Source organism: Microcaecilia unicolor, chromosome 7 (assembly GCF_901765095.1).
Source record: "Microcaecilia unicolor chromosome 7, aMicUni1.1, whole genome shotgun sequence".
In the NCBI taxonomy this organism is placed as follows: Eukaryota; Metazoa; Chordata; class Amphibia; order Gymnophiona; family Siphonopidae; genus Microcaecilia; species Microcaecilia unicolor.
In genome coordinates this window covers 214,291,821-214,314,022 of record NC_044037.1, presented here as the reverse complement: position 1 = coordinate 214,314,022, position 22,202 = coordinate 214,291,821, and the positions used below count along the sequence as shown (strand labels likewise).

The following is a 22,202-nucleotide window of genomic DNA, read 5'->3' as shown; positions in this document are numbered from 1 at the left end:
AAAATAGTTTACTTGTGAAACAAACATTGCAGTTTAAAAGAAATCAGGGAGTGGCCTAGTGGTTAGAGTGGTGGACTTTGGTCCTGGGGAACTGGGTTTCAATTCCCACTGCAGGCACAGGCAGCTCCCTTGTGATGCTGGGCAAGTCACTTAATCCTCCATTGCCCCAGGTACAAAATAAGTACCTAAGCTGCTTGAGCCTGCCAGAGTGGGGAAAAACGCGGGGTACAAATTAAAAAAAAAAATACACCAACTGAGTTATGGAATGTGTCAGTGGAGGGGGGGTGAAGCTAGTTAGTTTAGATGAGTAAAAAGAGGGTTAGACCAGCTCCTGGAGGAAACATCCAAAAAGCATTATGAGCCAGGTAGACTTGGAGAAAAGGCTACCCTGAGACTGAGGAATGGATCTACTCTATAGGATCAAGCCAGGTAGTATTGAACCGAATTAGCCACCTTTGGTCTAATCTTGAATGACATGTCTCATTTTCTTACATTCATTTTCCTTTGTGTGCCATATGTTTCAAAACATACTAAATAGAGACTGAATATGTCCCTATATAAAAGTAGATATTCAGGAAAACTACATAATTTCTTGCTATTCATTTTTTATTGTTAAGAAAATATAAATAGTACCTTTGGATAGTAACAATCCATAATAGAGGTTGTGGCTAAGTGAAAGGAGATTTAAAAAAAAAATCCAAACACATATTTCTTTAAGAAATAAAATTAACACAAAAATAAATAGAGGATCATAATAGTTTTGTTTCTTCAAACTGCTCTGTCAACTATTTAGTAATGTTTCTGGTGGTTAAACAGAAAACCAAAAAACTGTGGAATCTGAAAGTAGATATTTAACCTGTCCATTCACACCAACTACTTATATTCTATAGTCCCTTCCCCTGTCCTAGAGGTTCTTGAAATCATTCACTGTCCTCATTTCCACTGCCTCCACTCTTTCTATAAATAAATATACTCAATTTCTTCCGCCTGCTTTAAAATTTAAATGAAAATTGAAAAAAAAAAAACCACTTACAAAAGCATGTTTCAAGAGCCTATTATTTAAATATTGTTGGCTCTCCACTTTTCAGATATTTAATTTTGTTTTGTTACACCTCTCCTTCCACCATGTGAAATGTGAGTTCCCATTGGTTTAGTGGCAAACACAAAGAAGAAGTCCCGGGGATATTGAAATATACTGGATAAAATCAGGGGAAGAAGCAGGAGGTGACCAGAAAGAGAAAAATGATCTAAAATGAAATAAAAAAAAAAGTAGGAAAGAAAATAAATGCAAATTCTTCAAAGGATAAGGAAGACATTTAGCAGAGTAGTTATCAAGTTGCAATACAGCAATAAAGTATGTTATTTATTTTTCTTACATTTGTACCCCGCGCTTTCCCACCAGGGGCGTAGCCACGGGCGGGGCTGGATGGGCCTAGGCCCAGCCAGTTTCCCTCCAGGCCCGCCCAGCCAACGTCCGCCCCTGGTGTCAGCAGGTGGGGGGGGGGGGGGGGGGGTGCTCTGCTGGCACTGCAGTCCCCACCTGCCTACCAGCTCCATGATCGACGAGCAGACGACCCTCATCTTCCATCCAGCACCGAGCCTTTAAAAATAAACGGAGAAACGCCTCGCGTCTGCTGTGCGCTGCTGTAAAGCAAGCAGCAAATCGCTTCGTTGCGTCCGCCCTTCCTTCACTGTGTCCAACCCTCGCGAAAATAGGAAGTTACATCAGAGGGCGGGATACAGTGAAGGAAGGGCCGACGCAATGAAGCAATTTGCTGCTTGCTTTACAGCAGCACACAGCAGACATGAGGAGTTTCTCCGTTTTTTTTTTTTTAAAGGCTCGGTGCCAGGTGGAAGAAGAGGGTTGTCTGCTCGTCGATTATGGGAGCTGGTAGGCAGGTGGGGACTGGGTCTTGCAGGGGGGCTCAGATGGGATGTCGGGGGGGGGGGTGGAGAAGGGAAGAGGAAATGCATGCCCACCCAACCTACCCACTGAACCACCCAAAAATTACATTCTGGCTATGCCACTGTTTCCCACTCATAGCAGGGTCAATGCAGTTTACATATTATATACAGTTACTTATTTGTACCTGGGGCAATGGAGGGTTAAGTGACTTGCCCAGAGTCACAAGGAGCTGCCCGTGCCTGCAGTGGGAATTGAACCCAGTTCCCCAGGACCAAAGTCCACCACTGTAACCACTAGGCCACTCCTCCATTTGCCCCTTAACACACTTTAAAGGGCTCAACACAGGTTTTGTTGCCAAAACACAGGGATATGTACAGTAGGTTACCATAAGATGCATAGTAATGAGAAGCAAAGCAGGCAAATGCTTACAAAACACCTCATTCTTGCAGTGAACATTGCAAACCATATTACTATGCCGTCCCAGGAACACTTGGGCCACAAAGCTAAGGCCTGATGCTTCCAGGCTTCATCTTAAAGGGGCCACTGAAAGACAATGATGCCACATGAGGCCCACAGCCACCAACTGGAGTTCCTGAACCCCCTCTTCCGGTTTGTTTTCGGAGTAAACAAGTTTTCCTATATACCTGTTTCACATCACATATAATTTGATAGACCTCTAGCATATCCTCTTTCAGTCAACAATTTCCCAAGCTGAAGAGTTTTAACCTGTTTGGGTTTCCTTCATAGAGGAGGCTTCCCTTTATCATTCTGTTACTTTTTTTGTACCATTAGCTGTGTTTTATATATTTATATTTGTTTATTTATTTTTGAGAGTGAATTGAGAGGGTTTCAATACCAATCCCCTGAGGCAGGTAAAGTGGCCAAAACTGCACCATGGATCAGTGATATCCTCCATGTTATTCTCCATACATATTCTACTTGCTTTTTTTGTTTTTTTAAATCACTGCGGCAAACTGAGCTGAGCCTTTCAAAGTATTGTCCACAATGATTCACAGATCCATTCCTTAGTTCATGACTCCTAGCAGGGAGTCCAGCATTGTGTACTTTAGTTAGGATTACTTTTCCCTGTGTACATCTCTTAACATTAAGGGCCCTGTTTACTAAGGTGTGATAGCATTTTTAGCTAAGCTAAATGTTAGAGAAATCATATATTCCTATGGGTGTCTCTAGCATTAGCATGTGCTAATTTTTAGCGCACACTAAAAATGCTAGCATGCTGTGAAGAAACAGTGTGTTTTAAGTCTGTAAAATGTATTAGGTATTTTCCAGTTTTAATTATATCCTGAAGTGTATTTCTCCTATTTGGCCATCAGATGGTGTTTCTTTGTTGCAAAACTGTTATAGGGGACTGAGGAGGTCCTTTTACTAAGGTGCGCTAAAAAATGGGCTGCAGTAGTTGTAGGCATGTGCCAGTGTTGTGGACTCACACGGATCCTTTTTTCAGTGCACCTGTAAAAAAAGGCCTTTTTAAAATTGTTGCCAAAATTGGCGTGTGTCCATTTTGGGTCTGGGACCTTACCGCCAGCCATTGACATAGCAGTAAGGTCTCTCGCATTAACCTTGTGGTAATCACCTACGCACACCAAGTCGGAGTTACTACCCGATTTTCACTATGCGACTGAAAATAAAATATATTTTGTGGCGCACATAGCAGACGCGCATCAAAAATGAAATTACCGCATGGGCCACACGGTAGCTGGGCACTAACTCCAAATTGATGCATGTAGGGTGCGCATAGGCGCCTACGCGGCTTAGTAAAAGGGTCCCTGAATATTCTTTTTCTTTAACACAAACAGGAAGCAAGCAGCAGTATACATTTAAAACTTGTTGACTAGGCTCTGATTAGCCTGGAGTTTGAAAAATTAACCAGTAGTACTGGCTGTTGCTTCAGTCTTAGCCTGGGAGGAAAGAGAGACAGATTTCTTTGCTGAGGCTCGGTAAATTATATGTCCTGACTTTCCCAGGTACTGTTTAGACAGTATATAGATGTTTAGTTAGTGTTATAATTAATCCATATTTCAGTTACCTGTTATTGTTTGCTGATTGCTCATTTTTTGTTCATTGTTCCAGTGTGACAGCAAACCTGTATAGTTTGTTGACTCTGCTGTCTGGACTGATAAAGAATCCTGGTTGTTTGTGTGTTGGGTCTGTGAGTGCTTTCTGGGAACTGTGGGGCCACTGGGAGTGTGGCCCCAGTAACCTAGAAATCACGGGATAATTTGAGAGCAGGAGACTAGTCCAGTGGCGTTTGTGATCCAGTCAGTGGGAGGAGAGTACTAGTGTAGAGCACAAGTGGCAGGTGCAGGCTGACCTGAGCTGTGCTGGGGATAGACCCTCTAAGTGGCCGCGGGTTAACCCCAGGCAGGTGACTAGGCATTTCGTTACACATGCCTATAGTGTGGCTTAGTAAACAGGGCTCTAAATTTCATCTGTTATTTAGATGTCCAGTCCCAGTCTCACAAGGACTGCCTGCATTTCCTCACAATCTGCCCATATTTTAACAACTTTGAATAATTTAGGCCTATCTGCAAATCTGATCATCACACTCATTTCTCCATTTCTCTAATTACTTAAAAATATGTTGAGCATCATAGAACTCATTATAGACCACTGAGGTACCAGCCAAACACTGCACTCTAGAATGCCTACATGTGGCATGTATATAAGCATGTGCCAACATATTTCTATAAATATACTGCAGTACAATTTTGTAAAAAACCTTTTCTGCATATGAAACAGACTCTAAACATCGAAAAAACTTTTTAAAATTACCTTCTGCATGGCTAACTTATCTACGTAAAGTTATACCTGCTGTTTATGCAGTTCACTTAACCTCACAGAACTTATAGGGGCTGATATTCAGACCATGGGAGGGAGCCCGGCTAACTCCCATGGTCAGCCCGTATATTCAATGCCAGGCTGTTTCCGGTGAACAGCATTGAATATCCAGTTTATTTTTAAGCCGGGTTAAAGTTAACCAGCTAAATTAATAGTCAAAGACAGCCAGTTAACTTTAAACCAGCTAAACATATACCAGCTATCTGAGCAGTCTGATTTGGGGGCGGGGGGGGGGGGGGGGGGGGGGATAGAGAATAGCTAAATTTCACAATTCTCCATATAACATTTTAAGCTGCCCCAGCCCAACCCAAATCTCTCCCTCCCCCAATTTTAACCCCATTGTTTGGCTGCTTAATAACTCATATAGGTCAAATGTTATGTAATTCCTTGAGCTGGGGTTCTAAAAAAATGCCCCTGTGTGACCAGCATGTGATCCTTTCTGATATTGGCCCCATCATTTTTAACTTTACAGGAAGGGAAGGAATTTTGGATTTAACTCACACTTTTTTCAGTTGAATCTCAAAGTGAGTTTCATTCAGGTACAGTAGGCTTAATTTTCTGTACCAAGACGGTTTACAATCTAAGGGGCCATTTTACTAAAGAGCGTTAAGCCTTAATGCGCAGATAGTGTGCAAAAAAAGGTATATTATTTACATGTTATTTATTTATTTTTAAGATTTTTTGGAAGGGGGCATGCCATGGGTGTGGAAGAATTATTCAGATAATTTGCTACAAGTCCCATGTGGTAAAATAAAGATTAGTGCAGGACCTGCAAAAACAATTATTTAAAATGCCCAAAATACTACCACAGAAAATCTGGGCTTAATGTATGGGAAAGTCCCACATTAAAATGTATTAAACCCAGATCTTAAAGCATTTTAGTAAAAGGGCCCCTAAGATTGCCTCAGGTATAATAGAGGATTGTGAATTGCCCAAAATCACAAAGAATGACTGTAAGATATGAACCTGGTTTCCCTAGTTCTTAATCCACTGCTCAACCATTAATCTATGCTGCTAGTGATGGAATTCATTTCCAATGTTTTATTTCCAACCCGGTCTTGTAATGCTTCTATACAGTTGAACGCAATGCTGCCCCTGCACATGGGTTATATTTAGAGCTAAAGTGTTTTTGAAAATGATTATTTCAAAGAATTTATGGGTAAAAATCAAGAGATACTGATATGGTTATCATCCACAGAGAAATCAGAAGCCAATTGGATTAGAAAAGGACTTGCTTTTGGACATAATTTGAAAGAATAGTGTATTTGTAAACTGTACTTCAGTTTTGAGAGCCACACCATTCTACCAGCAATATAAAGGCTCTTATGAATTTCATTTAATGTAATTTTCATAAGCATGCCAAATATTTTCCTTAAACATCAGTACTTCCAGTTTTATTCTGTACTCATTTCTTCCACTACCAAAGAACTAATGCAATTTAATTATAGTGCAAAGGACAGTAAGCAACATTGGACTGCTTCTGTTTTCTGTTTTCTGCTTCTGTTGACATAGTAAATTTTAGCAATAGGTACAGGATATTACTTGCAAACTGGTTGTGATATTACACTATTATTAGCCATAGGGCAAACTGACTTGATATATTATGCTATGGATAAAGCTACCTAGCCTAGAAAGAAAAACATATTTTAAAAGGTCATGTTCATCCTTTCAGTTTGGAAGAATTAACTTTGTTCTTCAATTAGCAATTTGCTAAAGGCTACACACCGCTCATGAATGCTACTTTCCCAAGGCCTTTATTTATTAAAGTAAGCAAAATTTCTGCAGCTAACTTAAGAATGTTAAGGTGCATTAGGTGCAAAATCTATGTGGCAACTGTTGGGGGTATTCCCAGTACTTCTAGAGAGCTTCAGTTCAGATTAAAGCTGGTTATCCCATGTTAACTGCATGGCAGATAATACAGAACACAATTAACTACACCTCTAGAGGTGAAGCTAACTGCCTCATGTTTCTATCTTTATAGAAGATCACGTGTGCTAGTAACATTCATGATAACTGCAATTCGCAGTTTTCACCCATTCACTCCCTAAAATTGAGATTTTCATCTTAGTAGTTAAAAGTGGCAATTAGCTGTTAATGCAGTGCCATGCTGTTAGTGCATGACAATTCCCGTTTTAATTAGCTAACACAACTTAGCATAAAGAGACCTTAAGGGATTTTCAGGGGACGTAGACTTACAAAGTTATAGGGGCTCATTTTCAAAAGAGAAAAATGTTTTAAAAGTGGCATAAAGCAGCATTTGGACATTTTGCTTGCCAAAACATTCAAATCGCTATTTTCAAAACCTATTTTGCAGACATTTTATCTATGCAGTTCATCTGCAGTGCATCCAAATCAATAGGAGGTGTATCAAGAGTGTGTTGGGAGAGGGATTAGGGTGTTTCTAACACTTGGAAGTTTTTCCTGCCATAATGAAACAAAACCAAAATGTCCAGGACTAAAACTAAAATGTTTGAGCTAGACCTGTTTTAATAATGACCAAGCCACAAAATAGTGCCCCAAATGACCACTGGAGGAATAAAAGAATGGCCCTTCCTTACTCTCTTAGTGGTCACTGAACCCTCCCACCCACCCACCCACCCACCCCCAAAGACGTGAAAGAAACAGTCTACATGACAGCCTATATGACAACTTCAGATGTTAAGGCCAGTCCTATTAGAGCAGCAAGCAGGTCCCTGGAACAGCCTAGTGGTCGGTTCACTGCACTGTGAAGAAGAGAACCCAGGCCCATAATCTACTCTAACGGTTGCACTTGTGGTGGAATATGTCAGCCCCCACAAAACCCACCAAAAACCTACTGTACCCACATATACATGACACCTGCAGATATAAGGGCTATTCTAATGGTGTTGGGTACAGTAGATTTTTGTTGGGTTTTAGAGGACTTACCATACTATATAAGGGGGTGATGATGAGATGTGTACCTGGGATTTTTTATTTGAAGTCCAGTGCAGTGCCCCACTGCTCTGCTGGGATGTCTGTGTGGCCAGTCTACTATGAATGCTGGTTCCTCCTACATCCAAATAGATTGATTTTGTGTGTTTTTCACTTAGATGGCTTTTTTTTCAAAAATGGACCAAAAAGATAAACACATAGAGCACAAAAACATCTAGTAAGTGGTCATTTTTGAAAAAAACATTAGAGGTTTTTTTTGTTTTGAATATCGCTATATTCGCCATTTGGGTTATGGACATTTTGAGCAAACGTCCAAAGTTGGATTAGATTGTCATATTGAAAATGCCCCTCATAGTTACCCATGAACTCTGTAAGTTATGTGCTTAAAAATGAGCCTCTAAAGGAACTATCTGGTTTTCTAGAATGCTTCACAAATGTGTTACATTTTAGACTATATGAAATCTCTTCATGAATTCTCTAGCTGTATATCTAAAGTTTAGGAACTTTATGATTTAAATTTATTATTATATAGTTTTGCTGTGGCAACTTTAACCATATTTGTTAAATGGCAAATCAAATAAAAATGAAATTGGAACATTGTCCATATAGATCTAGAGCATAACTTGTTTTATTATTTTTTTTAACGCTGACTTACGTATTCATGGAATGGAAATGTATTTCCTTACTTGTGTACCTACACATACAATAATGCAGACATATTATGCTGCTTTTTGGTCCATAGTCAGGTTCTATTTTCTAGGTTTGATATTTTTGTTTTAAGCAGCAAAATCAAAATCTACCATTTTGAAATGATCTCTGTGACAGACACAATGAAGGGGGAGGGGGGTGTCAGATAAGACTTTCATTAGTAAGGCCAAGAAACTGACAATCACGTAAAGGACTTTGTCAAGTAGGAAATTGTTGGATCATTATTCAAAATGATTCATCTGCATGCCTTGAACTGTTAAATGGATAAATATGTTCCTTTCAAAATTTGGGGCTGCTGAACAGGTAACTTTTGGCCAGACATCCAGATAAGTGGAGGATGGTTAGAAGGCGTTTTGGGAGCATGATTAAAAGTTAACTAAACATACAGTAGCCAACATTTTTTTTCAATTAAAACATATTAAGTTTTAAATAATAATTACAAGAAAAAGTCTTGCACGGAAAATAAGGTAAAAGTTCATATCAGAATTGCAAAAACTGAAAGAAACATACACACACAAAATAGGAAAGGAGAGAAAAAAAAGATGACTTGAACCCTCTACCAAGCCTATGATATGAAGAGGAAGGAATGCTAAAGAAAAAATAAGGGAAGTTACATTAAGAAAAGAAAAACAAAAAAAGAAAGAAAGAAAATAAAGGCCAGATTCACTCATCTCCCAACCACATAGGCGTAGACTGGGGGGGGGGCGAGGGGGGGCAATGCCCCCCCAAACGACGATGAGGCGCCGCCGCGCCATTAGTTTAAAAAAAAAAAAAAAACACATGCACGCACGCGCTCCTCTCCGTCCGCTTCGCTTCCCTGCTCTCTGTCTGCGTCCCGCCTTCCTCTGACGTCAGAGGAAGGCGGGACGCAGACAGAGAGGGCAGGGAAGCCAAGCGGAGTAGCGGACGGAGAGGAGTGTGTCCGTCTACCCCTCTCTCTTCCTCCCTCCCTCCCTCCGCCGCAGGCAGCAGTCTTTTCCAGCGTTCCTGGCAGTGGTAGCGTTGTACACGCTGCCTTCGGTCTGCCCTGAAGCCTTCTCTTCAAGTTCCTGTTCCCGCATAGGTGGGAACAGGAACTTGAAGAGAAGACTTCTGGGGCAGACCGGAAGGCAGCGTGTACATCGCTACCGCTGCCAGGAACGCTGAAAAAGCTGAAGACTGTTGCCTGCACCGGAGGGAGGGAGGGAGGAAGAGAGGGGGTAAACGGAGTCACCATCTTGGACCTCGCGGGGGGGGGGGGGGGGAGCAGAGGGAAGATGGATGGGGACTGGGAGGAGTGGGGAGCAGAGGGAAGGAGCAACAGATGGATGGGACTGGGAGGGGTGGGACGCAGAGGGAAGGAGCAGGAGATGGATGGGGACTGGGAGGGGTGGGAAGCAGAGGGAAGGTGCAGGAGATGGATGGGACTGCGAGGGGTGGGGAGCAGAAGGAGGAGCAGAGATGGATGGGACTGCGAGGGGTGGGGAGCAGAGGGAAGCCTACTGGAAAGAAGACACTGAATAAAACAGAAGACACTGGGACCAAAGCGAATAGAAAAACTAAATGATCAGACAACAAAGGTAGATAAAAGTATTTTATTCATAATTTATTAATTGAAATGTGTCAGCTTTTGAAATGTGATCTGTGATATTTTGCCTGTAAATTCAATTCCTTCCTCCACATTAGCATATTCATTTGCATATGTATATATGCAAATGATATGCTAATATGCTCCGCCCATTCTTTGCCCCCCCAAATTAAACAGTCAAACTACGCCTATGCCCAACCATTCCATTATGAAGTAGCTACAGTCTTTCCAGTACCAGCCATTGCAACAGATTGTCCAGCAAATTTATTAAGCAGAAAGACTTTCAAGTGTTATGGGTCATTGCAAATATATCTCACATTTTCAATTTTAGTTAAACATTTAGAAGGTTATGTCAGAAAAAAACCCTCACCCGCAGAGCGATCTGCTGCTGCCTGCAGCGCTTTCACACGGAGGTGAGAGGCGCTGTCAGGTCAGTGCAGGGGGCCCGCCACGGAGGGGGGAGGGAGAGGCGGCGAGGAGGGTAGCTGGAAATCTCGCCCGTTTTAACAGGCTTAACGGCTAGTTCTCTATAAATTCCAACTTGCACAAAATTCACATGGTCTCTTCCAACTCTGGATGGAACCAGAGTAAAAAAAAAAAGGGTTTTTTGCCTATGATGAAAATATTTACATACATACAAACTCCACCCTTGTTATTAACCTATAACGATTGGGTTGGAGGTTGGGCTTGAATCAGAGGCTTTTTCCCTTACCCTTTCAAACAATACGAATGCACCTCACAGAGTTATAGTTGTGGTGCTCTTTTGAGAGTTTTCTTTGCCAATTACTTTGAGAGTTATATTTGTATGACTGGACTTTGGTACTCCTCTTCCCTTTCATTGGTGATCTCATTCAACTCTGAACATTTTAGACCAGTTGCTACTATTCCAAAATTTTAGAATTTGTTGTAAACTTCCAATTTGCCTCATTCTAGAAGAATTCTACATATTTACATTTCTGTCAGCATGGATTTTGTGCTATACACACTACTGAAACAATGCTTACAGTATTAACAACTGAGATAAAATGCTACTTGTCCAAGGGTGCAGATGTACTACTCTTACAATTCGATATATCAGTGACGTTTGATTCTGTTGATCATAAGTTATTGCTTTTCAGGACTGAGTGAAATGGGAATTGGAAGGTTGTACTTAAATGGTTTTCGTCTTTTTGAGTGCCATATATTATAGTGTCTGGAAGAATGGGAGATAATCTGATAGTTGGAAATTGGGTTGTGGAGTTCCTCAAGGATCTCCACTTCTTTTTAATGTTTATAGAGTCAATTGGGATGTTTTCACAGTCAGTGAATATTTTTTTGTCATATGCTAATGGTATTTTTGTTCTTATGTCCAGTTCTGAAACTTGGGAAAGTACTTCTCGCTGTTAAAACAATATAGAAAATTAGTAGATGACAGGGCCTAAATTTCCTTAAGCTTAATACACAGAAGACTAGATTAGTGTGGTTTGGAGACTCCAAAAGTTTCCTCTGAAATAATAAATCTGTCTTCAGATATTTCCTTAAAGATCAAGTCTAATCTAAAATACTTGGTATAATTCTGGACTCTAGACTTACTTATGAATATCAAATTAATGCACTTGTGAGAGAATTTTTCTTTCATGTTGTGATATCCCCCTTCTTACTCAGGGTGACCTGGTTCTCAATATGCAGATTATATGCAAATTAGTGTGCTACCCATTCTCGCTCAGGGTGACCTGGTTCCCACTAAGCAAATTAAACAGGTCTCACCACCTGCATCTTTCTCAGGTAACTCTTTATTCCAGCCCCTGGGCACACTTCTTCTAGCTTAATACTTAGGCTTTCATAGATCTTCACACTGAGCCTCCCCACACAGTACATGGGCTCAGTACTACACCAATACTTTGGGGACTCTCAACCCCAGGCTTTTGCAGCCGCCTCGCTCAGTACTTTGGACACACAGTCCTTTCTTCTTTGGCCACACAGTCCGGGACACACAGTCCCCTCTTTGAACCACACAGTTCTGGACCACACAGTCCATTCTTCTTTGGACACACAGTCCTGGACAACACAGTCCTTCCTTCTTTGGACACACAGTCCTTTCACTGAAACACACAGTTCCTATAAGTACTGACACACCAGTCAAACACTAATGCTTTAGGACTTCTTACCCCAGGATTTCCAGCCTGCTGATCTCCTTTGGACACACAGTCCACCACAAGTCCATAGGGTTAGCCAGTTCCTTCCAGGGGAATCTTCTTTCTTCTGCTGCTAGCTCACTTCTCTTCCTTTTACACTCGGTGGGGTATAAAGTGGTTAATTAGCTACACAGGACCCAGCCCATAACCTCCTACACCTGTAGCCACCCCCAGGACTCTCCTCGGTCCTACCAACCTCTTACTTCTCACAATATACACAAACTTTGAACAATTAAATCATCTCTGAGTTCATCTGGATTCCGAATAATTGTGCAAGCTACTTTAATTCCACTACTCGATTATTGTAATTCATTGTATTGTAATATTAACAAACATCAATTGTGCCCATCTTCAGCTTTTGCAAAATATTGCTGCTCGATTGATTTATGGTCTGGGAAAATTTAGCGGTTAGTCCTGTTTTGGAAAATTTATATTGGTTAAGAGTGGAATTTCATATTCAATTTAAAACTGCTTGGCATGAATTTGATAACGGTAGGGCATCTGATACCATCTTCAGCTTTAAGAGGACATTTGAGAAGTTCAAAAAATCTGACACTTGATATTCCGTCTACAAGGAAAATGAAATTGAAATCCATTTGGGAAGATTCTTTTTCATTCCAAGGTGCAAAAATATGGAATAGTATACCAGTATCTATTAGAGACTGATATCCAATTATGATCTCTTTTGTAAGGTCTTAAAATCTTATCTATATTTATTTATTTATGCACTCTTGTATCCCACTGTTTTCCAAAAACAAGTTGTGGTTCAAAGTTGCTTACAATTTACAGTTAGGTGAAGTTATAGTAATGTTGTCCAGTTAGAAAGTGATGTGGAGGGGCATAATCGAATGCGAACGCCTATCTCCATGGGCGTCTATGTCCGAAAACGGGTATGTGAAGAGGCGGGACAGACCGTATTTTCGAAAAAATGGACGTTTTTCAGCTGGGCGATTGGTTTTTTTTTAGTGATTATGGAAACTAAAAACGCCCAGATCAAAAACATCCTAATCTGAGCCATTTGGTCATGGGAGGGGCCAGGATTCATAGTACATTGGCCCCCCTGATATGCCAGGACACCAACTGGGCACCCTAGAGGTCAGTGCGGTGGACTTCAGAAAAAGTTCCCACATTTTATTTTCAAAATTTTGTTACATTTGTACCTCGCGCTTTCCCACTCATGGCAGGCTCAATGCGGCTTACATGGGGCAATGGAGGGTTAAGTGACTTGCGCAGAATCACAAGGAGCTGCCTGTGCCTGAAGTGGGAATCAAACTCAGTTCCTCAGTTCCCCAGGACCAAAGTCCACCACCCTAACCACTAGGTCACTCCTCCACTCAACACATGCATAGCTCCCTTACCACGGGTGCTGAACACCAAACCCCCTCCCCCAAAACCCACTACCCACAAATGTACAACACTACCATAGCTCTTAGGGGTGAAGGGGGCACCTACATGTGGGTACAGTGGGTTTTGGAGACCTCCCATTTACCAGCACAAATGTTATAGGTAGGGGGGATGGGCCTGGGTCCACCTGGCTGAAGTGGACTGCGGTACCCACTAAAAGTGCTCCAGGGACCTGCATACACGCAGGCCTCTAGGACTTGTTGCTGCTATATAACATTGGCACACCAGTTGACACCTGAAGACTCACAGTTAACTGCAGATCAGAGGTTGTGCCCCACTGGCAACGAGTCTCCCTGGTACTGAGATGAGCAGTAGGTCAGAGCTGGCAGGATGCTGTACAATGCCCTCTTTCAGCCACATTCAAGGGAAGAACTAAGTTCTGTAACGTGGCTAACACGTGAAAGGGATCTAAAACTGGCTTACAAAAATGGCCACTACCTCATGGACACCGGAAACAAAACAGGGCACACTCTGACCCAGTAAGCAGGGGGAAAAGCACCATGGGAGTAGAGCCTACCAACTACCAACATCGTGAGCATTTGCCACAAGCTAGTGGAATCACGGAGCCCAATACCCTACACCCACATAACAGAAAAGGTGTCACACTCACCCGAGAGCCACATCAGAACCAGGGAAAGGGTGTCACAGGATAGAATACATTCTGCTGTCATAGAGGTGGGTCCGGCATTTGAGGCTGGCATAGAGGCTGGAAAAAAAAGTTTTTTAAGTGTTTTTTTTGTGGGAGTGGGTTATTGACCACTGGGGGAGTCCGAGGAGGTCATCCCCAAATTCCCTCGCAGGGTGGTCATCTGGGCAGTTGGGGCACTTTTTTGGAGCCTGTTCATGAAAAAAAGGGTCCAAAAAAGTGACCCAAAATTGCGGTAAAACGCCTTTTTTCGCATTATCGCTAAAGATGCCCATCTCTCCTCGTCCGATAACCGCCCCAGTTCCGCCTTCACCAGCCGCCTCCGACACACCCCATCAACTATAGCGCGTTTCCGCGATGGATTGCAGTTGGAACGCCCAAAATTGCTTTCGATTATACTGATTTGGGTGCCCACAGGAGAAAGACGCCCATCTTCTGATTTGGGTCGCAAAATATAGGCGTTTTTCTCTTTCGATTATAAGCAGGATAGTATACTTTGTAGGCTTATTTTCTCAGAAATTTAAATTTGATTGAAAGCTATCAATCATATTTGATTGACATATTTATTCTTGTTGTAAACCGCTTTAAAATATATGGTAAATGCGGTATAAAAGCATTGGAATAGAATAGAATAGACACTGTGCCTTACCTGTTAGTGCAGAGGTAGTTAACATGCATTAACTGTTAACATGGCAGATAGCGTGCAGCAATGGTAAAGAGATTTCCTCTGCATTAACTGTTTGGGAAGATGCTGGGAACACCCCTAACAATTAATGCAATGCTTTATTGTTACTCTGCATTAATTTGGGCAATTAATGCACAGTAACAGCAGAACCTCATTACACTTTAGTAAACATAGCCCATAATACAAAAATAGAAAATCAAAATGTCTACAATAATAGGAAAATTATATATTACATATATTATTATTATTATTATTAGCATTTGTATAGCGCTACCAGTCGCACGCAGCACTGAACACCTGATATAAAGAGACAGTCCCTTCTCAAAAGAGCTTACAATCTAAATAATACAGACAGACAAGACAGTTACGGGTGAGGGAAGTAATGGGTGAGAAGGGAGGAAGGGACAAGGGGAGGACAATTGTGGCTAGAGCTAAAAGCAGCAGTGAAAAAGTGGGTTTTCAGCATAGATTTGAAAACAGGTAGAGATGGAGCTAGATGTACAGGGCCCAGGGAAGTCTATTCCAGGCATAAGGTGCCGCGAGAGAAAAGGAGCAAAGCCTGGAGTTAACAGTGGAGGAGAAGGAGGACCTATAGTCAACAATAAAGGATGAGTTTCATCGCAGAGGGCAGCTCGAGTGATTCTGTGATTATAAATTGTAAGGAATGAATAAATAAATAAATATGTCAGAGAATCAGATATAAAGGTAAATCAGAAATAAACAAGTTACTTGACAACAGACCTAGTCTTTATCAACATAACTCTGAGCCAGACATGCTCCAGGAGGATGTATGACAGCTCTACTGTCACTGGGGAATTTACATTGAAGAAATGGTTTCAGATCTCTTGGGTTAGTTAAGATAAATGTGCCTCCTTGATATTTAGTGATACAAATAAATGGGAATTTCAAGGAGGAAATACAGAAGGAATTTGCCAGAAAGGTGCATAGGAAAAATGTCTCTCTCATAGCATGAGTAGTTGGAGTTCAATTTAGAAAAACTGTTATTCTATGACCATATAACAAATAAGTACTATTTCTGTAAAAAAAAAAAAAAGCTGTAACACCAGAACTCTGTATGAAAAGTGGCCCTATTGACAGTCTCATCTTGGCATCTGCAGGTGCATTTGCTATGGGATTTGCATCAACTGAAAAAAACAAAAAACACAAAACAAAACAAAATCAAATCAAACCTATGTAGGCCATTGCTTTCATTTTTGTGCCTAGAAAACATTGCACACCTCCTCCTTCTATAATCTCGAATGAAAATTTATATGCCTTGAGCATGCATTTGCGTGCGCCAATTATAGAATTTTAGCAGCTACGCATGTAAGTTAATTAATTAGGTGTGTATTGGCACTAACAACCAATAATTGGCAACAATAGGAATTAATTGGCACAACTTAACACCAACTTGCAGTTATTTGTGTAGCTGCTCTTAGGTACTGTTCGACAATGCTATCACTTAAATTCTAGGGCATATAACTGTGAAGGAGTGTAGATGTGTAAGGAGCATGGGTGGGCACTTACCATGTACCATGATCTAGTTTGCATGTATAGGGTTGTACAACCTTGATCCTCGAGGGCCGTAATCCAGTCGGTTTTCAGGATTTCCTCAATTAATGTGCATGAGATCTATTTGCATGTGCTGTCTCCATTGTATGCAAATAATCTCATGCATATTCATTGGGAAAATCCTGAAAACCAGACCTGGCTTTAGTAAAAGGGGCCTAAAGTAAATCTGAGCAAACCAAACTATTCAAGTACATTACGGGCACTAATTTTCCTATCAATCACTTCATGAAGGTATCTGGTAATCTAAGCGTTTGATGAGAAAGACCTTTTTTTAACCACACTACCTCCTTAGAAAAGCAATGTTAGACCCATTGCAACAGTGACTACTGAATCTTATTTTCTGGAAGGCACCTGATGTTTCAACACTGGTTAACATTTAACATATCACAGTTGGCTGAAAGAAAGGGAAGAAAAGGGTATGATCCTGTCCCTATAACTCTGATGAGGCCCCTCTTGGTCAACTGTCCCACATATCCCTCATCCAACTAATTCTGAATGCATATTCCTTCCATTATTCTATGTAGGGATCTTATGAAGACCTCTACATTTTTGTACCATATTGTCCTTCATCCAGTTAATTTTGAAAACATCTGTCCAGGCTTTACTAAACACTATCAGTATATTGCTTTTAAAATATTGTATTGAACTTTTAACCTAAAACATCTCCAACACATCAAAAGTATTGATCTTTGAATCTATATAGCCATCAGTAGGGTATGGTATTGAGGATGAGCATGGAGGATCAGGTTAAAGATGTATGTTCATTATTCAGATCTCCTTATTATAGTATTGTAGGGTAGAATATGTGTGGGTATTAAGATAGTTTTATCATTTTCACAGTATGCCTCCACTAGTTCATTACAATTTTAACATATAATTTAGTAATATCTACTACTCTGCAATATAACCTTTTCTTTTGATAACTATTGTAGGGGCTTTTTTGTGCTTTGCTTCATTTTGATGTTTAACACTTTAGTTCTATTTTTCTGAAGGTAGATTTGCCAAATGACTATGTTACCTGGAGAGGCTCAGACGCTGCCAATTGTATCCCATTGCACTTACGGATATTTTACTAAGAAAATCAGGACTGCATGCTATTTATGCAGTTAGGCATTACCAAAATTCAGGCTGTCCGGATCAGTTGGTAAATCTGTTCAGCAGGTGATCATTTTGGGGACAATTCTATTTCTAAGTGCCAATATTTATGTGTGTGCTAACAAGCGTAAATTTTTAGAGTACTGGCATTTATGTGCACAGTTGTGCATGTATATGCTAGCATGCTGCCTATGCACCAATCTGCAAATATCCCCTTAATTTCTATAGTATGTATTTGCAAGGGAGCATACAAAGAGGTGGAGCATGGGCGGGGCAGAGGTAGGCCCCCCCACTTACATACAAAACTTACAGAGTGCTATAAGTTGTGTATGTCCCTGCATCAATTAGGTGCTAACACTAGGAGCATAGCCAGACCTGCCATTTTGGGTGGACCCTGAGTTAACCTGGGAGGATCCTTCCCACTCCCACACCTGTATGTACATACAGTTTTTAAAAAATTTTCCTTATGCCCCTGCTATTGTCATCTTTCTCCCCCTCCCCCCCCACCCCAACCCGGCATCTGCTGCTATCTCCCTCCCCATTCTACCTCCAAATTGTCACTGGCAGCGATTCCAATAAGCAACCTGCACCAGCCCTTCAGTTTCCTCTATTGCATCCCCACCTTTGATTAAACAGAAAGTGATGTTATCGATGGTGGGATGCAGTAGAGAGAAGCCTGCAGGACTGGTGCATATTGCTTACAGGAATCACTGCCTTAGACAGCTCAAAGTAGATGGGGACGGGGGGAGGGTTTCAGAGAGAGGCAGGCAGCTGCCATGAGAGAGAGGGACAGTTAGAGGAGTAAGGCACCACCAATGAGGTGCTTTGGGGGCCCCTAGATTGGGTGGGCCTGTGCTCTCCTAGGCCCACCCATAGCTATGCCACAAGCTAGCACACCAGCTCTATGGCTGGTGTAGTGTGCACATCTACATGCCAGGTACACATATAGAAACAGATTCAGTAAATGGGGCTCAAACACATGGTAGTGAAAAAAAAGAGATCCCCAGTATAAAGTAATACAGTGCACATCTTTAGTGAATGCCCTGACCTGCCCATGTCCCTCTTGTAGCCACACCACTGTAAGATTTGTGCATGGATCTTTATAGAATAGTGCTTAGCAAGATACGTATTCAGATCCAAAATGTTTCCAGTTAACACCAATAATTGATTATTATTACCCAATTACTGGCACTAATTGGCTCAAGATAGTGCCAATTTTGTGTGTGGAAATGTGGGCTCCATTTATAGAATCCGCCTCATACTGGGTTTATGCTAATATTCTCTAATGCAGGGGTACTCAATCCAGTCCTTGGGATACACCTAGCCAGTCAGGCTTTCAGAATACCCACAATGAATATGTATGAGATAGATTTGCATACAATGGAGGTAGTGCATGCAAATTTAACTCATGCATATTTATTGGTGATATCTTGAAAACATGACTGGCAAGGTGTGTCCCAAGGACTGGGTTGCGTACCCCTGCTGTAATGGAACTTAAATACCCAGGTTCCTTTATAGAATATGGCTCCTACTGTACAACTTTGAGGTGCCCAGTTATAGAATTACCCCCAAAATAAGAAATTCTTTTTCTTTCTAGATAAAAAAAAGTGTATTAGTTTATTTTCTTTGTTTTACTTTGTTACATCTACAGGCAGTGGACAGACAATTTCTATTAAATATAATGCTAATCAGCAGTCCTCAAGCACCATACAGCAGCAGACAGTAACAGAGGCAGATGATATGCCTAAGAAACCAAGGAGAAAAGACACTCCATTTCAGCACCAGGCTCCATTTGTTCCAGGTAGGGGACCCTTTAAGGCACATAGGAGGTGTCAGACCTTCAGATTCTATTCAGCTGGAATCATTTCTTCATGAGTAGGGTAGTAATGATATGAAGATGATGAAAATGAATTCACCGATGTACCTCATGTTGGGAATCACTTACTAACAGCGTGCCTCAGTTCTTTTAATGCACATTATTTGATTCTAGGCCCATGGCATACTTGAATTGATTGTTTACTCTTTCAAAAACCTAATGATGCAAATTCTAAGGACCTAAATAATTTATCTTCATGGAATTTTTTAAGACCGGACACAAAATCTTCCCACATTAAAGGTCTCCTATTAGACCTATTTGCCTTTAGATTTATCCATCCTAGCAATCACACAGTTAATAATCACCTGTGGTCCAAAATCCCATGGTCAGACCACTGTAAATTGACCTTCACCCTTAATTGGCGTGAAGTGAATACAATGACAAGAGTCTCAAACCCTCCCATCTTGTACAGAACAAGAGACAAAGTAGACACAGAGCTGTTCTGGTCCCAGTCACTAACAAAACATGCCATGTAATCCTGCAGATTTTATCACTTAATAGGACACCTAAGTAGACAAATTCTTGATGACATAGCACCTGAGAAAATTAAAACAAAATCCATAAAAAGGGTATCTCCCTGGTTTAACTTGAGCATCCAAATGGTGTAAAGACAGCAATGAGGTCAATAAGTAGGTTTGGAGAAAAGCTATAAATTAGCAATAAAAAAAGGCAAAGATCAAACATCATGAGTCATTCATAGGCAGTGGCCATACATCTTTAAAAAGGCTACATGATCTTGTCAATAACATGCAGTAATTTCAGATCACTATTTATTAGATTTGCTCATACCTTTTTCAGTAGTAGCTCAGGTGAGTTACATTCAACTACTACTACTACTATTTAGCATTTCTTAGTGCTACAAAGCGTATGCAGCGCTGCACAAACATAGAAGAAAGACAGTCCCTGCTCAAAAAGCTTACAATCTAGTAGACAAAAAAATAAAGCAAACAAATCAATGTGTAGAGGAAAGAGGAGAGGAGGGTAGGTGGAGGCGAGTGGATACAAGTGGTTACGAGTCAAAAGCAATGATAAACAGGTGGGCTTTCAATCTAGATTTAAAGATGGTCAAGGATGGGGCAAGACATAGGGGCTCAGGAAGTCTATTCCAAGCATAGGGCGCAGCAAGACAGAAGGAGCAAAGTCTGGAGTTGGCAGTAGCGGAGAAGGGAACAGATAAGAAGGATTTATCCAGGGAACGGAGTGCACGGGAAGGGGTGTAGGGAAGGATGAGTGTGCAGAGATACTGGGGAGCAGTAGAGTGAGTACATTTATAGGTTAGTAGAAGAAGTTTGAACAGGATGCGAAAACGGATAGGGAGCCAGTGAAGCGACTTGAGGAGAGGGGTAGTATGAGTAAAGCGACCCTGGCGAAAGATGAGACGGGCAGCAGAGTTTTGAAACTGACTGGACAGGGGAGAGGTGACTAAGTGGGAGGCCAGCAAGAAGCAGATTGCAGTAGTCCAAACAAGAGGTGACAAGGGTGTGGATGAGGGTTTTGGTAGAGTGCTCAGAAAGAAAGGGGCGGATTTTACGGATGTTGTAAAGAAAGAAACGACAGGTCTTGGCGATCTGCTGGATATGAGCAGAGAAGGAGAGAGAAGAGTCAAAGATAACCCCAAGGTTTCGAGCTGAGGAGACAGGGAGAATGAGAGAGCCATCAGCAGAAATAGAAAACGGGGGGGTGGGGGGGAGTGGGAAGGTGGGTTTGGGGGGGAAATGAGAAGCTGGTTTTGGGGCATATTTAATTTCAGGTGGTCATTGAGACATCCAGAACAGCAATGTCAGACAAGCACGCTGAAACTTTGGTTTGGATGCAAGGTGAGATATCAGGGGTAGAAAAGGTAGAGTTGGGAGTCATCAGCATAGAGATGGTAGGAAAAGCCATGGGATGAGATTAATGAACCAAGGGAAGAAGTGTAGATAGAAAAGAGGAGGGGACCAAGAACAGAACCCTGAGGTACACTGACAGACAGAGGGATAGAAGTAGAAGAGGATCCACCAGAGTGAACACTAAAGGTGTGGAGGGAGAGGTAGGAAGAGAACCAGGAAAGGACAGAGCATCGAGAAGTATGCTGTGATCGTCAGTGTCAAAAGCAGCGGAAAGATCAGAAGAATGAGGATGGAATAGAGACCTCTGGATTTAGCCAGTAATAGGTCATTGGAGACTTAGTAAGCACAGTTTCGGGTTGAGTGGAGAGGGCGAAAACCAGATTGTAGTGGGGTCAAGAATAGCATGTGAGGAGAGAAAATCAGGCAGCGGCGGTGAACAGCACGCTCAAGTAATTTGGAGAGAAAGGGAAGGAGGGAGATGGGTTGGTAATTAGAGGGACAAGTAGGGTCCAGTGAAGGCTTCTTAAGGAGAGGTGTGACTACAGCATGTTTAAAGGCAGCAGGGACAGTCGCAGTGGAAAGTGAGAGGTTGAGAATGTGACAGATAAAAGGAATAAGAGCAGGAGAGATGGCATTACGAAGGTGGGTGGGAATGGGTTCAGAGGAACAGGTGGTACATTTTGAGGAAGATAGGAGAAGTGTAGTTTCCTCAATAGTAACTTCAGGAAAGGAGGAAAAGGAATGAGGGGAAGGAGAGAGAGGGGAACGGACTAGTGGAGGGAGAGGTGGCGAGGTAGAGAATGCAAGGTTTATCTTTTGAACCTTGTTGTGAAAGAATTCAGCAAGGGTCTGAGGAGATAATGAAGGGGGAGTTGGGGGAGGGGGCACCTTGAGGAGAGAGTTCAATGTGGTGAAGAGAAGTCGAGGGTTAGAGCCAAGAGAGTTAGTCAGTTGGATATAATAATCCT

At 41.6% G+C, this 22,202-nt stretch overlaps 1 protein-coding gene across 1 annotated transcript in view; it reads left to right on the top strand.

Moving 5' to 3' along the window:
* The window catches only part of PPP1R1C (protein phosphatase 1 regulatory inhibitor subunit 1C), a 94,179-nt gene that overhangs the window by 61,753 nt on the left and 10,224 nt on the right, over nucleotides 1-22,202 (top strand). The window contains exon 5 of the mRNA XM_030209869.1: nucleotides 19,181-19,330. Within this exon, the coding sequence (XP_030065729.1) occupies nucleotides 19,181-19,330 (150 nt within the window). The remainder of the gene's footprint in view (nucleotides 1-19,180; nucleotides 19,331-22,202) is intronic.